Below are 19,741 nucleotides of genomic sequence, written 5' to 3'. Positions count from 1 at the left end.
AACAATAAACAAAAAAGAAAAATCCTTTCACTTGGCGGCAGCAGGACAAATATGTGTGGCAGTAGCAGGCTGTAGTGTAGCAACATAAGGGCTTTTTAGGGCCTGGGGCCCTGTTGCATGGGGCTTTCATGAGGCACAGGCTGTCCTCAGCCTTGTCTGGAGAAGTTCTTGGCGGTGGTGAGCAGCTGCACAGAACTCGCTTGGCAAAACTGGGCAGGGGACAGCTGTCACTCGTCCTCCTGGACCCCGCTGGAGTGCTGTTCACCCTGTGCCTGGAATCGGAAGATGGAGAAAGAAATCTTCACCCATGAACATGGGCGCATGTCCCCCTCAGCGGGGTCCCCACCTTCTAAATCCTGGGAAGGAGGTGGGCCCATGCTGTTTCCCCCTAACTGTGAAATGGACAGAAAGCACATTCTCTCCCTCGCATCCATGAATACTCGGAGGACCAAGTGGGCTTGCAGTGTAGCCACTATCCCAGGGGTCAAGGAGCAGGGTGGGGGACAGGGGAGCTGGGAGGCTGCAGGGTGGAAATGGGTGGTGTCTGCGGTCTGCTTGTAGGAGCTGCCCAGTCTGCCCTGGCTGGGCCATGGCAGCTATTCCAAGGGTCTGGCTCACCCAGAGGGAGCTGTGAGGATGGAGGCAGGGTCTGCACCTGGTCCAAGGCCAGCACAGGCCAGCATCTCAGGCTCTCCACCCACACACCCAAGTGCCCCTTCTGCAGCTGAAAACCCTCTGCCTAGTTGCGACATCAGGGGAGATGGCTGTCCTTCCCAGCTCTGTGGGCCTCAGAGGCTTCTACTCTGCTGTGCCGGGCACACGAGGCACCATGCGATTGCTTAGGAGCAGGGGTTCCAGAGACAGCGGCTGGCAGCAGTCCAGATACTAACCCAGAGCCACTTATTTCAGCTCTCTGGGCCTCCCCATCCTTATTTGTAAAATGGGAAACGCTTGGGTGAATAAATGAATAATAATCAACTTAGTCCATACAGAGTTCATGACCTCCACCCTGTCTAGAAGCCCTGTTCCACAGAACTACAGCGGGGATTGGGGCGCCTACCTGTGGGCAGCTGTAGCAAGCTGAGTAATGGCACCCAGAGCCAGCCAGGTCCCAGTCCCTAGCATCCATGAGCATGAGCTTAGATGGCAAAGGGGGCTCTGCAGACGTGATTAAAGGTCTTGAGATGAGGTAACCCGGGATTGCTGGTGAGCTCTCAGCGCTGTCACAGCTATCACTGTCAGAGGGAGGAACAGAGAGACTGGAAGAGAAGAAAGCATACGTGACTCGGGGCCACAGTGCAAGTTGGGAGCACAGCCCCAAGAAGCTTGAAAGGCAAGGACAGGACCCTCCCATAGAGCCTCGTGGGAGCACTGCCCTGGGAGCCTGTGAGAGGCAGGCCCTCAGGCCCCACCTAGACCTCCTGGGTCACGATGCGCACCTTTACGGGAGGCCCAGGGGTCACACCAGAGTTTAGGGGGCACTGCTCTAAGTGATGCTCAAAGGCTCCCCTCCAAACACAGGCTCCTAAAGGGAATGTGGCTACAGCCGGTCAGGGCTCACCTCTCCTCCAAACACAGGCCCCCAGAAGGGAACGTGGCCACAGCCGGTCAGGGCTTGCCTCTCGGATTTAGGGTCTCAAAGGGGTTCAAATCAGGAGCAGAACCTTTTCAGTGTCTTCTGTAATTCCTAAGACAACTTCAAACAAAAAATGGTCATTTTCAAAATATGTGATTACTGGATTCAGAGCTGCCTGTCAAAAAATAGCCTCCCAGGAAATGCCTTTCTTCATTTGACATATATTTGTGAGGGGCCCACTGAAAACCCAGCTTTGTGCTGGGTGAGGGGACCCAGCCGGACGAGTTGTCCTGAGTCATAACTGGGGTCTGAAGTTGTCTGCACAGGCCGGGGACAGCACTGCCACGGCACCAGGAGGAAGAGGAAGGCTGGTGTTTCTGACTTTATTTCAGGAAGCAGCTGGCAGCAGACTGATGCACTCGCTGTCCTTGAGGAGCTTTTATACTGACAACACGAAAGTCGGGTCAGGACACCCAATAGCAGCATGTTCTAGATTATTCAACACACAAATATTAACTGTAGAGATTTCTCCTCAATATTTCCGCAGCAAATCCTGTATCTTCCTGGGGTTGCAGATGCTTACCCAGTCGATACGGTCACCATCCAGCAGCCAGTCACCTCCGATCTGGTATTCCTGGTGGGCGCGAGCCCTGGCCTGGGGCCAGCCAGGCGCAGCCAGCTCAAGGCCCCATGAAGAACGCCATCAGATCCCAAATCTCTTACTCATTTCACGCCTTAATTTCTGCCCCCTCTTCTGCAGATTGGGAAGAGCAGTGCTGGCGACGAGGGGCGGTACACCTGACTGCTGTCCGCCACATTCAGAAACAATCAAGAGAGGTAGAGTGGCTGGAGACAGTGCTGGAGCCCACCTCCAAGGCTGGACGGCACAGTTGCCGGGGCGGCTGCGCTGCTGCAGAGAGCTCGGCGGGGCCTCAGGGAACAGGTGTGACTCGGAGATGAGGCGGCGCAGGGTGTGCCACGCACCCTGTTATGCTGTTACAGGCTCACCCTGGAGCATGAGGCTGTGGGCGCCGCAGGCCTTTTCCCTTAGCTTCTTCAGATCCTACGTGTGTGTGCCAGGCACCCCAGCACTGAACATGGAGTCCCAGGGTGACCAGCATCCCACTCAGCCTGCAGGTGCCGGCTCAGCAGCTCTCCACTGTACACCCAGCTCTCTTCCCTGTCCTGCCCCTGCTGCCCATGTGCCCAGCACCACAGCCTAGCCTGGCGAGCTGGCTCCTCGGACGAGGGCTCAGGCCCTCAGGGTGGGTCCCTCCTGCCGTCTCACTCAGTGTTGCTCCTCTCACCAGCTTCCTGAAACTCAGACACACATCTGTCCCAGGGCAGGGCCCTCCCTGCTAAGATGAGGGTACCTGTTCTCCAACAGAGAGCAGAGATGCCAGAGCACGCCCGGCTGGAGGCTGGCAGCCTGGACCGGGCCCGTGCCCCGACTGCAGTGCGCAGTGCTCACTGCTCTCTGGGGCCCTGCTCCGCTCCCTCCCGCTCCTCCAGTTCCATCTTGTCTCTCCCGCCAGCTCCCAGGCCTGCTCGCTTCCTTCCCTGTCACTGATTCCTTCGCTCCCCCTACAGGTAACCCAGAGGAGGAGGTGCACCTGCCCTCAAGTCAGTGTGGGGCTGAAGGGGCAGAGCCGAAGCCAGGCCAAGTGCTCTGCACTCGAGTGTGAATATGGGGGCGAACGAAGCGACCACATGCTTCCAGTGCCGCCTCCCAACACGCCCAGCTCGCCCGCTTCTCCCACACGCAGGGGCAGGTTGCTAGGAGGGGTCCTGCTGACTTCAGCGGGAAGGTGTGCTGGGCTGCAGGAGGGCGGAAGGGCACCCCATGATGGACAGGACCCTGCAGGTGCGAAGGAGACGGGACGTGGCATCTGACTGCGGAATTCACACATAAGAGGTGCACACGCTTTGGCAGACTCTTTTATTTAGGAAACTGACCCCCCTGCTGCTTCTTGCTGCTGACAGAGGTCTAGGCGATGAGCACTGTTCTGAACACCTAGCGGGAGAATGGAAAGCCACCAGTATAGCTCCGTCTAGAAAGGCAGTGAGTCATCACAGAGAAGGGTGCTGGTATAGTGTAGGCACCCCTCTGCAGCCAGTCACTTCTAACTGCAGGACCAGAAAGATGACTTTCTATATTCACACCTACATGTATTTACTTCAATCATATTTTAGAAATCATCTCTTCCACGCTAAGATTTACAATAAGAATAAAATAATTTGCTCTGTAAACTATAGTAGAAAGGGTCAAACATCTTAAAATGATCTTCCATACAACGGAATAGGCTTCTGCATTCATTCTGGGTGAAAGAAGACCCAAGGGCGCTGAGGGAAGCTGCCCTGGCGCACTTTCGGGGCCCAGCGGATGTGTGCCCCCGCCGCAGCCTGAGAGAGAACAGAGCCGCTTTCTTCCCTGCAGGCGCGAGGTCCAACTTTCTATTCCCCTGGGCTCTTCCAAGATGCTTAAGGCTGCTCCGCCGTTGCCTGGTCCTTGGCAGCAGCAACGAGCTCTGCAAGAGCTGGAAAGCTTCTTATGTCCTTTGTTTGCAGGCCCATCTTTTCTATCTGTAAAGGCCACGAGAATGAATCAAGTTAGCTGAATGTGGAAGAGACCCTTACAAAGCAGAAAACAAGAAATCCACCCTTACCTCACCCTCCACTAAACCAGAAAAAGGCAGTTTCCTGAAGACTGGTACAATAATTTTTTACTTTCAAATAAATGAAGTAAAAAAGTGTACTTATAACATTTATTTCTGAAGGTCATTCTAAGAAGTCAGTGTCAATGTATCTCCATTCACTAAATCATACTCTCACCAGGATAAGAGCCTCTCTTATAGGCTGAAAGAAAATTCACATTAAGAAAAGGAACTTTTCAAGTGCAGAATTCTCAAAAAACGACTCGTCTGAGGTCTTAATCTCTGAGCATATCATTAACAACTTTTTCTTAGAAACAACTCTGGCACAGCAGGCATACGGCAACAGAGCCGCAGCACGGCGTGCGTCACCCTTTATTCCACGCTACCACCAAGCACACGTGCGCCCACGCACAGCAGAGTCTGGAAAACTCCAGACCGACTATGTCGCCTCTGCTGGCATGCTGTGGCTTGTCTGGGGGCTGGGAGGAACCCACCTCCCTGTTCTTTTGCTTATTTGCTCTTCATTTGTCTATGACCAACTTTTCTGCCTATAAAAAGACTTTAAGTTTCTCTGTGAAATAGAGTAAGTAAACAGAAGAAGGTAATAGACTTTCTGCCAGGATGTCCCTGTAAATCCACCTGAAAAGGGACAAATCTGGATTTTCAGTGGTGACACTGAGCCATAAGAAAGACGGACTAGAAACCTAAGCATCTTGTGATGGGAATGTTACGACGCCACTTCTCCAGCAAAAAGGTCTTCCTGACGGCCCGGTGGTCAAGGATCTGCCTGCCAATGCGAGGGATGTGGGTTCAGTCTCTGATCCAGGAAGACCCCACATGCCTCAGAGCAACTGAGCCCACAAGCTATGACCACCGAAGCACCACGGGCCTCAGAACCTGTGCTCTGCACCAGGAGGAGCCGCTGTCTGAGAAGTGTGTGCTACAGCCAGGAGCAGCTCCGCTTGCCACAACGAGGGAAAGCCCATGAGCAGCAGCACAGACCCACTGCAGCCAAAAATGAATGAATAAACCATTTTTAAAAAGGTCTTTCTTGAGGATTTATTGCTACAGAAAACCTAAGCAGTTGAGAAAGCCAGTTTCTGAACATTCAAAAGGTTGACACTCAGTAAGGATGGAAGGCCCTGCGTAGGATCCACACTTGCCCACAGGTGATGGTACCTACATGAATGTGCACCCATCCACTGCGTGAGACCAAAATTTATGTTTTATAGAAAACCTAAAAACCGCAGGCAGGGAGGCAAAGAAACCGTGCTGAGATGATTTCTCAAGCACCACACGGAGAAATCAGTGGCCTAATGCTTCTCTAGTTATTCTAAAGCCAAACTAACAAATACCTCAAAGGAGCCTCAGCACCCAGCACCAAGGCCATATCAGGCGCGTTTCTGGCACTGGACCGAAAGGACACCACCTCTGCCTACGGGCTCACGTCCCAGCAGCTCTGGGGACAGGAGCACCAGCGAGCCAACAGAAGGCCAGTTCACTGGGCTCACGGAGTCTGCCTTTCCCTTCTCATATCGCTGGGCGCACAGCCTCTTCCTTAAGTGTCTGGGGCCCTGGTCCTCTCTTCCAGCACCGGAACGGACTTCTGGTCTCTCCCAGTCATCGCCTGGTGCCTGCTGGGCCCCTGGAATGCAGCCAGGCCCCTGGAAGGGCAGCGGCGCGCGAGTCACCTGCTCTCCTAAATACGCAACGTCCAAGGCCAGCTGCAGTCGGATCTTGTCATCATCGCTCATGCCACCACCACTGAGCCCAGCCGGGCTGGCGGGAGTGGCTCTCCTGGCTTGCTTGAGCCTCTTCAGGCTTTCCTCCATCTTCCTCACAGAGTTCAGGACGTCCGACACGGTCTCATAGTACCTTGAACACAAGACAGAGCGGTCAAAGAGAGGTGGCACCAAACACACCCACGAGCTTGGAGGGCCAGGAAAGGGATTTGTCCAGTGAAGAATTCAACTCCAATAAGAGATCAGCCACGGCAAGTGCTGCTTAAGACTGAAAGGAAAACAGGGTTTTGACTCTCTAGCATTGTATTCCCTCAGAATTTAACAACTATGTATATGAATTTTGTCTAAAATGTCTGTCCTGAACACTAAGAGAAATCACAGGCCAAAGTCTTTCCTATATCAAGGCTGAACAGCAGCTCACTTCACAAATGTAATTAGCAAACTCATTTACAATCAGTTCCAGGAACAGCTTATCTTTTTTAAAGAGTAAAAAGCATTTCAAAAATTTTAAAGAAAACTAATTGCCTTCAAAATGATTTCCAAATTATAAATGAGATATATTTCAAAATTTTAGTTACAAGCTGGTTACCTGGCATTTAGAATACATTTGCCCACAGAAACTGCATTGTAACTCGTTGCTGTGTTCTAAATTAACTCACAAATGCTGCTTAATTCATAAGCAGTAGAAAGAAACAAAGTATTATTGCAAAATTAATAATTAAAATTGAACAACAAAATCAAATAATATATTTTGATGTAACTCAATGCTGGATTTGGGGAAAATAGTTGGCTGAACTAGAACTGAAGAGACCAGACAGAAGACCTGCTCTGGCCTCATCAGTTTGAGGATTTGACAGCAGTCCTGTAAGAGTTATAACTGCGCTTCAACGTTTGCTCCCTTGATCACCCTGGTTGTCCCAGGGCAAGTCTGCTGACCATCGGCAGGACTGGGGCCACGATGGACCGCCAGAGTTGAGGAGAAAGGACCTGAAAGGAGAAAGTGTGCCTAGATTTGCAGAGCACTCCTACATGAAGTGACATCAAGGGCAGCCAAAGGCAGCGCGCTCAGGGGGACTGTGGCATATGCCTGGGTCCCGCAAGGTGTGAGAGCTGTGGGAGGTGGGGCTGGCGGGGCTGCAGGCCAGGCAGAGCCTTGGCTGGGGTCGCGTGAGCACAGATGGGAAGCGGCTGGGTGCCCACATCCGGCCTTGTCCAGTGATGAGGCCACAGACAGCAACTTGTGATGGCCCCAGTGATCTCTGACTTAGAACTTTTCTAAGAAAGTCCAGAATAGTCTACTTGTAAGTTACTTACTTATGCGTGCTCTCAGAGAGGGTGGCTTCTAACCACTGCTGAATCGTGGCTTGCTTGAGCTTGTCCTTGTGCCCGCTCTGAAGCTGGTACAATGGCTTCAGAGCGCTGTCCACGTAAGAGGAGGCTGTCACGGGCACCTCCTGGGACAATGTTGGTAGAGGTTAAAGATGAACAGAAAAAGAGAAAGCAAGTTACTCAAAAACCTCATGTTCCAAAGGACATTACTCAGGTACCAGTTTTGAGACATCTACAAGTGCTATCTACAGCAAGACCCTGGGGACCAAGAGGGAGCCACGGAGGGCGGTGTCCAGAGCGGCTGCACTCAGGCGCCCTGACCTTGTGTCCACACGGATCGCCTGGCCACTTCAGTAATTCCAGGTCTGATTTTGTGTGTGTGTGTTCTGGGCAGGAGGTGAGTGGGGCCGAATTTTGAGATCATGCATTTATAACAAGCTCCGACCAGTGACCACTTGCTGCTGCTTAACAGACCACCATTTAAGAAGTGAGGATCTAAGACTTTTCTTAATTTTGGTTTCTTCATCTGTAAATAAGGGCACTGGATCTCACTTCACAGGACGGATGACAGTATGAAGTGTTTAGTACAGTGCCTGACCCAGAGGCAAGCACTTGGTAAATATAATAACACCCTGCTGATGAAGAAGGGAAAGCTGGTAGATTCCTAAAGAAGAAGTGATGAACTTGGAAACTAACATAGGTCTGTCTCTCCCACTTCAGACCAGAACATCAGGAGATTAGATACTCTTGCTGATGTTCCCAGAAGTGGGAATTCTGCTATATGCCCTAGGTTTTAAAAGGAAAAGGAGAACAGCCACAGAGATGAGCTCGTCTCGTCTCAGGACCCAGCCCAGCCACTCCTGCATCCAGAGCGGGGGCTGCGTGGGAGACGCTACACCAGCAGCAGCCAGGCCCCACACCGGTGTGCGTGTGCAAACGGCAGGGATGCTCCAGAATGGCGCAGCGCTGAGGACGCTTTCACAGCTCCTGAGAATGAGTTTAGTTGCAAATTAAAGTCCAACTTTACAACCAGGAGAAGAGAAATTTAGAAGGGAAATAAGAACTAGCAAGAATGAGATGAGTATAAACAGCTGAAAATGAGAGTTCTAGAGAAAGACTGAAACACTCTGAAAACAAATCCCCAATTCCTATTCCACAAAGTGAAGACAAAGGAGAATCTGACTTTGGATACCAGTATAAGCTCAATTTTTCACTTTATAAATACCTTTAATATCTTTTAATGTAACTTTTTTATACCATATCCAGTAAAAGACAGAAGCAGGTACTTCCAATGGCAATATAAAGGAAATAAGGTAAATTCAGATCTTCTCAAACATAGAATATGAAGCCCAAAAGAAGTACAGGACTTAAAATATTTTACTAAAACGCTTTCTTTGAAAATACTATTTTTCCTTAAGGCCCGAAGTCCATACTGCCTAAGTCCAGCTACCTAAATTATGTTTGTGCCCAGGCCCTGGCCATCTACTGAGGAGCCTCCTTCTCACAATTGAATGAGATGGAGTCTCCCCTGGAGAACCTATTTCTATTCTCACTTAACCATTTCTTCCCTCCTGGCCTTCCTGATACATATTTCCCCACCTCAAAATTCTTTTCAGTGAGTGCACTGACCTTATTGGTTCTTCGGTACAGCCTGGGAACCTCCAGGGCACTTTTCAGATGACTGAAGCAAGACTCACTTAAGTCCTGGGTGATTTTCTCACTCAAGGCGGGCACACAGGCAGACAAAGACAGCTGGGAGTCCTCCAGAGCTGCTGCGGAGATGGGAAGACGCGTTTCATCACTCTATTCAGGCTCAGGCCTAAAGAGAGTGTACAATAAACCAAATCGAATCAAGTTATTAGAAATTAAGTATCTCATTCAGAGAAGTTACAAACCACAGAACAGAAAACAGAAACAACCAAGAATTACGACCAGAAAAAACTGTTAATTAAATATATCTCAGTCTCTAAAATTCTATTCTAAGTTATTTCTTATTCAAAGATTTGCTGAATCTGAAGATTCATTTTTACCTGAGATGGAAGAAAAATTCTTAAAGCCCATCACTTCAAGTTTTGGCTTGATTGTTTCTAAGAGTTCTGGAAGCTGAAATAAATATGTACTTTATATATTCAGTTACTTTTTATTAATCAAAGGAAGAGGCAATTCTATATGCACCTACAACTCTAGAATGTTATTAATTAATGATAAAACTCAGAACTTTCAATAACTTTCATCAGAAGAAAACAAAATTCTTAATTAATGCTTTCACTAGACAATAATTCAACCACAAAGAAAATCAAATTTTCACAGCTATTAACACTATTCTGTAGCTCCCCTCAATACCAAAAAACCTTATGATAAAGACCATGTTTTTGCTCAACACATACAGCATTTGTCCAAGCACCACAAAACACTTAAGCCTGAAAACAGCAGAATTATGTATCACAGCACTTAAACACATTCTGTTCTTAAACCAAGTCCTGTTAATGGTAAAAGCAAGAACATGAAACCTATGTGGATGAAACAGGAAGACGTTGTAATAGTTTAGCACTTTCAAAGTATAAGTACTGGGTAAGCAGACTAGAAATAATTAGAATCCAACCCATTAAAGACCATGGCGCCACAGAGCAAGCTGAGCTAACGAGGGCCTGGCTTGCTCCTGGCCTGTGGCGTCACTGCTCAGGGGAAGCCAGGGCTCCAGGCAGGCATGCTGTAGACAGGCTGCTACCCAAGGAGGAGAGCACGCCAGTCGGGGGTGGAGGCAACACCAGAAGGGAGGTAAATGGATGCTCCCTCTCAGGGGCCCTGGGCCCACAAGTCTAAACCCCATGAGGCCAGACAGTGAGAACACGGAACCCCACATTTAGAATCCTCTGCGACAGAGGCTCGCCCACCTGCTCCTGAAGCCTGTCCAGGTCTGTGACCACATAGACAAGTTGAGTGCTGGAAATGGAGACGATGGGCTTTGTTTCAGACGGGCCACTTGCTTGGTCTTCGCAATTTCCTTGGGTGATAGAAAGCTCTTTGCTGCCAGTTACCAAAGGCTTTTTAATATCCTTAGCACTTTCATTAGAGATGGGCCTGAGTAAAAGCTGAAAAAAGACTTCAGTGATAAAATGTTTCCACCTGCGAGATACATGAGCATGTAACTCAACACAAAATGCCAGCTGTCCACAAAGTATTTAGTGAAAGTTGACTCAGGCAAGGACACCACATCCTGTCTCTCCAGGTAGGTGTGAAACCAGGAGCAGGGCACACCTGGACCCTACGTGCATTTCCCCTCCTTGACTGAAGTAACAGTCAGAAGCAGAGCAAGAGGTCCCAAACTAAAGGAAAATTAAGACCTGGAACCTCATAGGTTTTAAAAAGCAAACAATTTACTGTATTTACTTGATAAATTATTAGCATAAGGGTAAAAAACAAGTCTCAACCTCAGTTATGCTTCCAATAATGCAGACGACATACGTGTTCTCTGCATATGAACACGTATGTCATCTGCATTGCTGCAAGGGAAAAAACCTGAGGAGAGCACTTGCATCGAGGAAAGGACGGAGTATTCTAGGTGTAAGAATGATCGCTGGCTGGCAGCTTGCTGGGGATGCTGAGGCAAGCCCAGGCCTCACAGAATCGTATCGAGTCCACGGTGTCCCAGGAACTGCACGATCTTCGTGAACAGGTTCACAGGGCAGGGTGCTCTACTGAGACCCCTCTGAGCAGAGGGAGGCAGAGGAGGAAGAGGAGAGGAACTTGGATGGAGCACCATTATCTGCTGGGCACCTTCGTTATCACTTTGCTGGGCAAGAAATCTCCTTACTCCTCACAACAAGCACACGTAGAAGCTGTTTTCCTATGTTACAGATGAAGAATCTGAGATTCAGCCAATTTCCCTAAGACCACGAAATTAAAGAGCAGCAGCGCCAAGGTCTGACTTTGACTTGAAGCTGCGCTTTTTCCACTGAAATGCTTCCTCCAGCTGACAGAGGGCCTCCGTGTCCGCGGATGATGGCTTGTCCGTGTCATCTTTCCTAAACTGCTCACCCGTCACCTTGCACTGGCCGGGGTGTGTGTCTGTCACTGAGCTGTCTGTGCAGCAGGCATCTCTGAGACCTGTAGCGGACCAGCTGGGGCCGGGCGCTCAGCACTGGACCACACGAATGCGCCTGTGGCTTTATGCACAGAAACTAATCAATCATCACAGGCATGTGAATACCTAACACATCCAAGCTGAAAAGGGTTTCTGAAACAAAGGGAAGATTAATCAATTCTACGACCTTCTAATCTCAGCCATTTGGTGTTTTTAAATTTCCAAATATTAAGGGAAAAATATGCATATTTTTATCATCTTCATTAAAACGATCATCTCTGTTTTATGGTGCCTCTCTATTGGAGGCACCATACAAAGATTCTGGTTTTCCTAAGGGAAAATAAGGTCAATGCGGTGCTTTTCAAAAAGACAAAGCAATGAATATGTGACAACTGACGCCCCTAAAGGTCACGTAAACAAGACTGAAAAGGAAATCCAGTGAAAAGGATAGAAACTTCGGAAGTTGGACTATAGCCCTTGCATCAACCTCTCATGACCACATGGGCTTTAAAAATCTTGGCACGTTTAGCTTAACCTATCTGTAACTCATTTCAGTCTTGATTAGGGATGAGCACCAGCCAGCCCTCACCTCCTTGACAAATATGGAGTACCGCGCCAGAATCTGCAGCGTCAGTCTCCACAGACGATGCGCCAGCAGCGGCAAGAACATCTTGTCAGACCAGCACCTCTGAAGGCTGCTCCACGTCCTATGAGAAGCCAAAAGGCGATACGAGCTCCCAGCTAGAGGTAAAAACGCACAGTTAAGGAGCCGCAGCAGAAGGGCTAACAGCTAAAATCTTCAATGGACACGCCAAGAGTGGAGCCGATGACATTCTGAGGAATCCTATGAGGTCAGCAAAGCTCTAGGGAGGTGGCGTGCACAGCCAAGAGGCCATAACGTGGACACACCCCTGCCTCTCTCCCGTAACGCTGTCTTCCAATCTTATATGACTCCTTCTCCCAGGCATTTGACACATATTAAACATACATAACAATCAGAAATAATCAGTTAACAGGTACTTTATGATAAATCAGCACATGCGAATTGGAGTGGCAATCACTTGCAAGGGTTTAATCTTTGGTCTTGAATTTGTCCTGTCTTCTCTTCCACTCCTGAATATGCTATTTAAACACAGGAAGTCAATTACACATGGCTACTTTTGCAAAGACAGCTGAACCTAAGCTTTTGAGGCTTAAAGAGCGCAGCTTAGATGGAGCTTGGTGCTCCAGGAACAGACACCTAGGTGAGCAGTCACCAGGGCGCCTAAGGCATGACTAGACGCAGACATGTCTGCAAAGCGCAGGCTGAGCCCAGTCGCCTGCCCACTGTCCCAGGGCTGGGCCAAGGGCTCTGGAGGCCTGAGGCAACAGTCCGGGCTGAGCCGTCCTCTGCAGGGAAAGGGTCATTCTGATCCTTTACCTCAGCTTGAGAGGGGAGCGGAGGGTGGCCACATGGCTACAAAAAAGGCTGTCACTTAAGCATAGCAGGGGTTATATCCCCTTGACACATTATATTCAGAAACGAAAATGTGGCCTCCTTCCCGTGTTCTTAAAGCACCCTTTACATCGTCTCTATACAGCCGGAAGCTCCATAAACCTTTTTTTAAAAAAAGAAGTTAAACCCTATCTTCAGGGCCTAACTCTCTCCCCTGGTGGCTCTGATGGTAAATAACCTGCACGCAAGGCAGCAGACCTGGGTTTGATCCCTGGGTCAGGGACGTCTGCCCACTCCAGCAATCTTGCGTGGAGAATTTCATGGACAGAGGAGCCTGGCAGGCTACAACCCATGGGGTTGCAAAGAGTCGGACACAACTGAGCGAGCAACGCTATTGGAAGACAGCAAAAGGTCAAGGTGCTCCCAGGGCGCTCAGGCCGCCAAGAAGACTTGGCGAATGGAATTAACCCACCTAATGCTGGCCTTCGTCACTGTGAGGATGTTACCTGGTGCCTCTTCCAGGACATCTGTAAGTGCTGCTTCTAAGGATCCCGCTATTTCTCTAAATCTGAGAGAAAAACAAGAGTGTAGACGGCTGTCTTTTCTGCTCCAGGTGCCCGTCCCCCAGCCTCCCCCGCCCCAGGCAACAGGACCCTTCTCCTGCTCGTGCGTGGGGCTAGGGCCTCAGAGACGTCCCAGCAGCCCTGATGCCTGGCCTCCAGGCTTTTTTTCTTAACTGAGCAGGAAATAAACTTATCTGAATTACTTCACCGGGAAACCATTTCTGGTAAGTCCCACCACCTATAATCAGGTAATCATGACTTCAGGACCATAAGACTGGTTTTTCCAGTCCTCTTACCTCCACACTATCAGAAGAAAGCAAATGTCCCTCAAACTAAGAAATGGAGAAGCTCTATTCTGTATCTTTGTTTGCAGCTTGAGACATGTCACTGAAAGCAGGCAGTTAGCTAGAACAAGTCTCTGCCTGGCGCTCACCAAGCACCTGCTGCCCGTCTCTCGTGCTGCCACTGGGAACTGCGTGCCCACCCTGAGGCTCAGGGTCTGCTCCTCGATGCGCTTCCTGTTTTCTCTGCTGAGCCATTTGTCATTTCATACCATCTTCTCACAGACTTCTGTTTTAGTATCTGATGTGGACACGTTGTTATGACTGTGAACTGAACCTGTGTGTGTCTCTATTTCCTTACTTAGCTGCCTGTGTAGCACCCCCCTTCCTACCTATATACCCTTCCATGTCCACACTTTCCTTACCGTACATTCTCCTGTCACCCACTAGCTCCCTAGCTACCAAGAAATTCTCACACATACTTAACATCAATTTACCTAATCCATAATCTTGGCTCTTTTTAGTACTTATACGCTTTTTAAAAGGGGTTCAGAGACTGATCTTCAGGAAACTGGAGCGTAAACGGAGCAGCGCTTCATACAAAGAGCAGCAGCCCTGCCCGCAAAGGCACGGGTGGCCGAGAGCAGCGGGCTCTGGGCCACCCTGACTGCTGGAGTGGGCCGCTCCCCACGCGGAGGAAAGAACTCAGCAACTGCCCTGTGCAGCTTGCGAAAGGCGGGTCTCTCCAGGCAGCAGGCAGAGGCATGGAGGGAACAAGTGACAGAAAAGAAAGTGGAGGGAGAGAAGAGAGCGCTGGAGAGCCGCAAAGAACACGGCGCCCCTGAGCACGGCGGGGAGGAGAGGGCAGAGGCTGCCCTGCGGTGAAGAGAGCAGACCAGCTCCTGCATTAGCCTCAGACCCTAATTCCACCTTTTGCCTAAATCTATTAATACATAAAACACAGGAAGTAAGCTTCAACACAGAAAAGGCCCGACACTAACACAGCACTGTTCAGAGCACGGAAAACCAGAAGCAACCTTCGCAGCCCCAGGAAGGGAAGGCTGCTGTAACGTGCGGCACAGTTCCGACTGAACGCAGCGTGAAGAGAGGTCAGCCTGGAGTTCTGTGGCCATCAGAGGAACAGGTATAATCCAGTGTAAGTAAAGACACAGGATAAAACTACACGTATGCTACAACAACCTGAAAACCAGACAAACGAGAAAGTGCAAGAAACAAACGCAGCAGACCCCCAACATTAATGCCTCTTACACAGACGTGCAGGTTATGTGTGACCAGGCCTGAGACCCTTAAAACTAAACTGTCCGTGTCATGTGACCCAGGTGCCCTCTCGCCCTGCCCTCCAGGAGCCCAGCACCAGCCCCTCAAGTAGCTTTGCTGGCCAGTAACTTCCAGGATTGAAGTGTTAGGTTGTACTTCTTCTTAGAAAATAAACAAATTCATCGAGATGTTGCTTTGGTGAAATTTGAAAAGTTATGCTGTAGTTTCACATGTATATGGGGTGCCATCCTACTCTTGATAGAGGATCTGTAAGAAAGGCCACCCCAAGTACAAACACTCCTGAAGCCTCACATTTGGGTATGGGGATGATCTGGAGACACACACCCCCTTCCCCAAGCACGGGTCTACTGACGCATGGACACAACGTGAGGAGGGTGGAGGGGAAGGAAGGCAGGTTAGCACCACACAGACTCCATGCTGTGACGGAGCTACACCCTGCTAAGCACGTGCTGAATGGAACAGAGCACACACGTGACCATCCTGGAGGCACAGAACACTCCAGCGAGAGTTCAATTTAAAAAGAGATAACACTGCCTGTAGCATTTAAGGGGCTAACACCCAGCTTCCAGGCAGCCACTGATCTACTACCATTTGAGACTGTTGGGGGCCCATGTGTATTTAATCTCTTTCTACGAAAACTAATTCCTAACCCTACTTTCCAAAACTCGCGTAAGAACAAATGAAGTGTTGACACAACAGGGTGCCAGAGACGGAAGGGGTGCCCGTGGCTCACAGAACGGTGGTGGCGGGAGGCGGGCCTTCTTTCCTGAAGATGATGGGGACGCAGGCAGAGTCAGACCCGGGACTATCTGATCGCTACTGAGAGTGCAGTATTAGTACTGATATTCCTTCCTAGAAACTTGTTGAAACATCACCACCCTACTGGCGTTCAGGCTGACTTTAAATGACCCTGAAGCAAATCAGAGAGCAATACAGCTTTGACACTAGCCATGTTTGCAAAACATTCTGTTATCCCAGAGAATAAATAACCCAACCACTGACGAAAATCAACAGAGTGGCGTTCTATAAAGTATTACTTGAATTTCTTTTTAAGTGGAAGAGCAACTGTACTGAAAACAGGTTCCACACCTCATAACTCAAATGTAACTTTTCTAATTTCATAAATTTTGAATAAAACTATTTACAAAGAAAAGTTAAGCAATTCCTTTGAATGCTTATGGTAAACTCTGGTGAAGATTAAAAATGTTTTTCATGGGACTGGCTGAGTTTCAGCATAGTTTAAGACTCAATTACCAGCTTTGAGAGAACTTATGATGAGAGGAGAACGGGCTGAGGCCAGGCTGTGCTACCCTGCAGGGCCCAGAACTCCAGAAGGCGGAACGATGAGAGAGTGCAAGATGACCAAGTGTGGGGGTGTGGGGCCTGGGGAAGTGACTGGATAAGAGGCGTCTGGAGGCAGTGAGCAGGGGTATGGGCTGTGATGGTTATTAGGGATCTAAAGCAACCTAACCCAAAACGTAGACTACAGGAGACACGGAAAGTCTAAGTATTATTTCTCTATGGCACTCTTACACTATAAAAGGATGCTTCACCATTTTAAATTTTTCTCATGAACCGAAAGGGCTTCTTGCCCTGGCTACACCTTGATCATCACATAACGATTACTTCCCATGCGGTCCATGAGTATCTCCGACAAACAAATCCTTAATTTCTTAGCTACATGATAATATAACCTTGAAAAATTAAGTATAAAGCTCAGTATTATATGTAAAAGAGCACCATACTAACAGTCTGACAGCTTTGACTTCATCATCGAAAGGTGACTATACACATTCCCAATCATGGCAAGTGATTACAAGTCAAGGTATCTATATATTTCCCTCTCTGTCAGTTACTCCTCAGAACTCTAGGGAAGCGCTCCACCATGATTAATGGAAGCATCCACAATTTAAACACAGAGCTTGCAAGTCTTTAAGACCATCCTACCTAAAATGCTCTAGTTAACACCATTTTATGGAGGAACTTACTGCAACCTCATTCAAGAGAATCTGCAAAAATGGCTATATTATCATCTATTTTTCTAGAGGAACATACATCGTTAAGAATTTATCTTAAATTGCCCCAAACTGTCTACAGGACCACTTAACAGACACTGGTGATATCACTATGCTATCTGGAAGGAAAGTGTCACCATTTTCCAGAATACTCACCAAGATTATAAAGGAAGCCAAAATAATAACTACAATTCTTATAAATTGATGGATGGAATCAGCTACAAAAAATATTTCACGACGGGATACTTTTCATGATTCCCTCTGAGGATAAACTGTCACAGCTGGGCAGAGCTACAGATGGAGGGCAGGGCTGCCACGCGGAGCTGGCGCTGGTGGAGGGGAAGGGGGAGGGGAGCTGCCAGGCGGCCAGCTCCCGCGGTCTCTTCATGGCGAGTGAGGCGCAGCCCCTGGGAAGGAAGCCGGCCGGGCTCGCTCCCCTGGACTAGCGCTCTCAGCTTGCCAAGGACACAGGAGTGAAGCGCAACCCTTCTGTCATAGAAGCCAGAACTTTGGCAATCACGATACTTCTGTGCACTTCTGCTCTAAGTTGTTTCCCAGGAATAATATGATGATCTCCAGGAAGGGGCTGTGAGACAGAGTTCAGTCCATCTGAACTGGTGTTCACATTCTATTTCAGAAGGGTGGAGGCGATGGGAATAAATTACTGACCTTATTTGAAAATAAACAGGCAGGTTCCACTTATTATTGAAGCTGTGATAGGCAGGATGCGCTCTTAATCTTTTGACACTGGCCTGTGATCCACACTGCCGTTCAAACGCTCTTACAAAATTCATACTTATGGTATATTTCTAAAATAAGAACAAACAGGTGGAGTTTTCATTTTAAGTAAACTAACCAGAATCAGGATCAAATACTGAAAAACGGAAATCAAGATGAAGATCAACACACAGAATCCCAAGTTTAGGATCTCATTAGGGCCTTACAGGATCTTCCTTTGAAGGTCCCCACACTGAGTAACGCCCGAAGTGGTTCTACGACTTGTTCAAGGTCTTAGGTGGCAAGCCCCTCAAGAGACCCAGGCATTCTAAGTCCAGCGGTCTTTAAGGGATAGCTCTCACTCGTTTTCTAGGGCACCCCTAACTGTCCACTGGAACCACAAGAGATCATAGATTAAGTGGTATAATTTTCACTGCCTTTTGAGAAGAAGTAGAAAATTTAAAAAAAGGAAAGAAATTACTGAAACCATGTGAGTAATCACATCATTTTTATAGATGGGCCACCATGAAGACTGACAAGGGCCATCCAACAACACCACTAAGAGCGGCAGCAACACTGACTTAACATGGACCATTTGGACACCGTGCTCACAACTGTAGTATCTAATTTAACCCAGAAAACCACACTACTAGGTTAACTGCTCTTATTATCATCTCCCACAGAGATGACACCTCCTCTTCTGCTCAGGCTCAGAGAGAATTTACTCAGACACAAAGCAAGGACATAGAGGAACCAGGAGCCCAGTCAGTCAGCAGCGCAAAACTGCAGCTGCACACCCTCTGGCGAGGGCTCTGAATCCCCAGGCTCTCGGGAGAACACTGCAGGATTTCCATGCACTTCCCATTTAAGAGAAGCTCTATTCTGGGTCACCAAACCAGTCACCTAGATATGGCGCCTGTGATTGCACGGGAATTGTACTCGTAAACACTACTATAGTGTTAAATTCCTTTCAGCCGGTTTTGAGCTGCTGCTGCTAAGTCGCTTCAGTCGTGTCCGACTCTGTGAGACCCCACAGGTGGCAGCTCACCAGGCTCCCTCATCCCTGGGATTCTCCAGGCAAGAACACTGGAGTGGGTTGCCATTTCCTTCCCCAGTGCATGAAAATGAAAAGTGAAAGTGAAGTTGCTCAGTCGTGTCAGACTCTTAGCTACACTTACTGAATTTCCTAAGTGTGGTCTAGATGTGAGGAGCCGAGACAAAGAAAAGTATTACTCATCCCTTTTGGGATAAAACTACACCCCTGCATATAATGGATGTTAAAGAAATGTAAAAATACTTCTCTCTTCTCAAAAGCATGTCCCATTAACACTGAAAACTGAAAGCATTTCTTGCAAGAAATGTTTAACCATGAACATTAAGTATTGGTTTAGAATTTTAAAGTCAACATTTCACCAGAAAGCTTCATTTCTGAGCTGAAAAATCTCCTGAGCCTAACATGATCAATATGATTCTCAAAGAGGGATGTAAAGGGTCTAAACTGCTAATGCTTAAGACCATTACTTCATTGTGCTTATGGTATCTATTTTTAAAAGCCCTACTTTATTTATTTATAAAGGTTTATTTTATAAACTCACAAAACTCAGTGTCACACTACTTGTTGAAAATCGTATTACCTAATTATATGGTTCAACACACTGTAACGGGCCAAGAGAACAGATAAGTGGTCTTTCTGGGATAATAAAGCTCCAAATTTGGTGTCTTATCTGTTGTGGAGTTATTAGGCCCAGGCTCACCACACTCAACTTCTGCCTCTCTACACTTTAAAAAATTAGTGAGCAAAGCGACCAAGCACAATTGGAAAAAGAGGCAAACAGAGCTTCTAGAAATGAAAATAATGATAAATTTGAAACAGGTGAAAAAGAATTTAGACACAACTGAAGAAGGAATTCTTGAACTAGAAGAAAAGTCCCAAGAAATTACCCAGAACGTAGCACAAAGAGATAAAAATGAAGTAAATTCAGGAAACATGAAGGATAAAGTGAAGATAATTAATTAAGAGTTCTAAAAGCAAATAATAAAGGAATG

The 19,741-nt window shown here is 48.1% G+C and overlaps 1 protein-coding gene across 3 annotated transcripts in view; it reads right to left on the bottom strand.

Moving 5' to 3' along the window:
- Positions 1-3,519: 3,519 nt before the first annotated feature.
- Positions 3,520-19,741, bottom strand: part of COG2 (component of oligomeric golgi complex 2) — a 43,244-nt gene continuing 27,022 nt past the window's right edge. The window contains exons 10-18 of one of the 3 annotated variants that reach the window (XM_068982041.1): positions 17,648-17,787; positions 13,327-13,388; positions 11,975-12,126; positions 10,196-10,393; positions 9,332-9,404; positions 8,931-9,073; positions 7,287-7,426; positions 5,922-6,105; positions 3,520-4,159 (exon numbers count right to left, since the gene is read on the bottom strand). In XM_068982041.1, coding sequence (XP_068838142.1) covers positions 4,058-4,159; positions 5,922-6,105; positions 7,287-7,426; positions 8,931-9,073; positions 9,332-9,404; positions 10,196-10,393; positions 11,975-12,126; positions 13,327-13,388; positions 17,648-17,787 — 1,194 coding nt within the window. In that variant the 3' untranslated portion in view covers positions 3,520-4,057. The other 2 variants (XM_068982042.1, XM_068982043.1) reach the window with 2 other exon arrangements.

This window comes from Capricornis sumatraensis, chromosome 10 (assembly GCF_032405125.1).
Source record: "Capricornis sumatraensis isolate serow.1 chromosome 10, serow.2, whole genome shotgun sequence".
Classification (NCBI taxonomy): Eukaryota; Metazoa; Chordata; class Mammalia; order Artiodactyla; family Bovidae; genus Capricornis; species Capricornis sumatraensis.
This window is presented reverse-complemented; position numbering and strand designations above follow the sequence as displayed.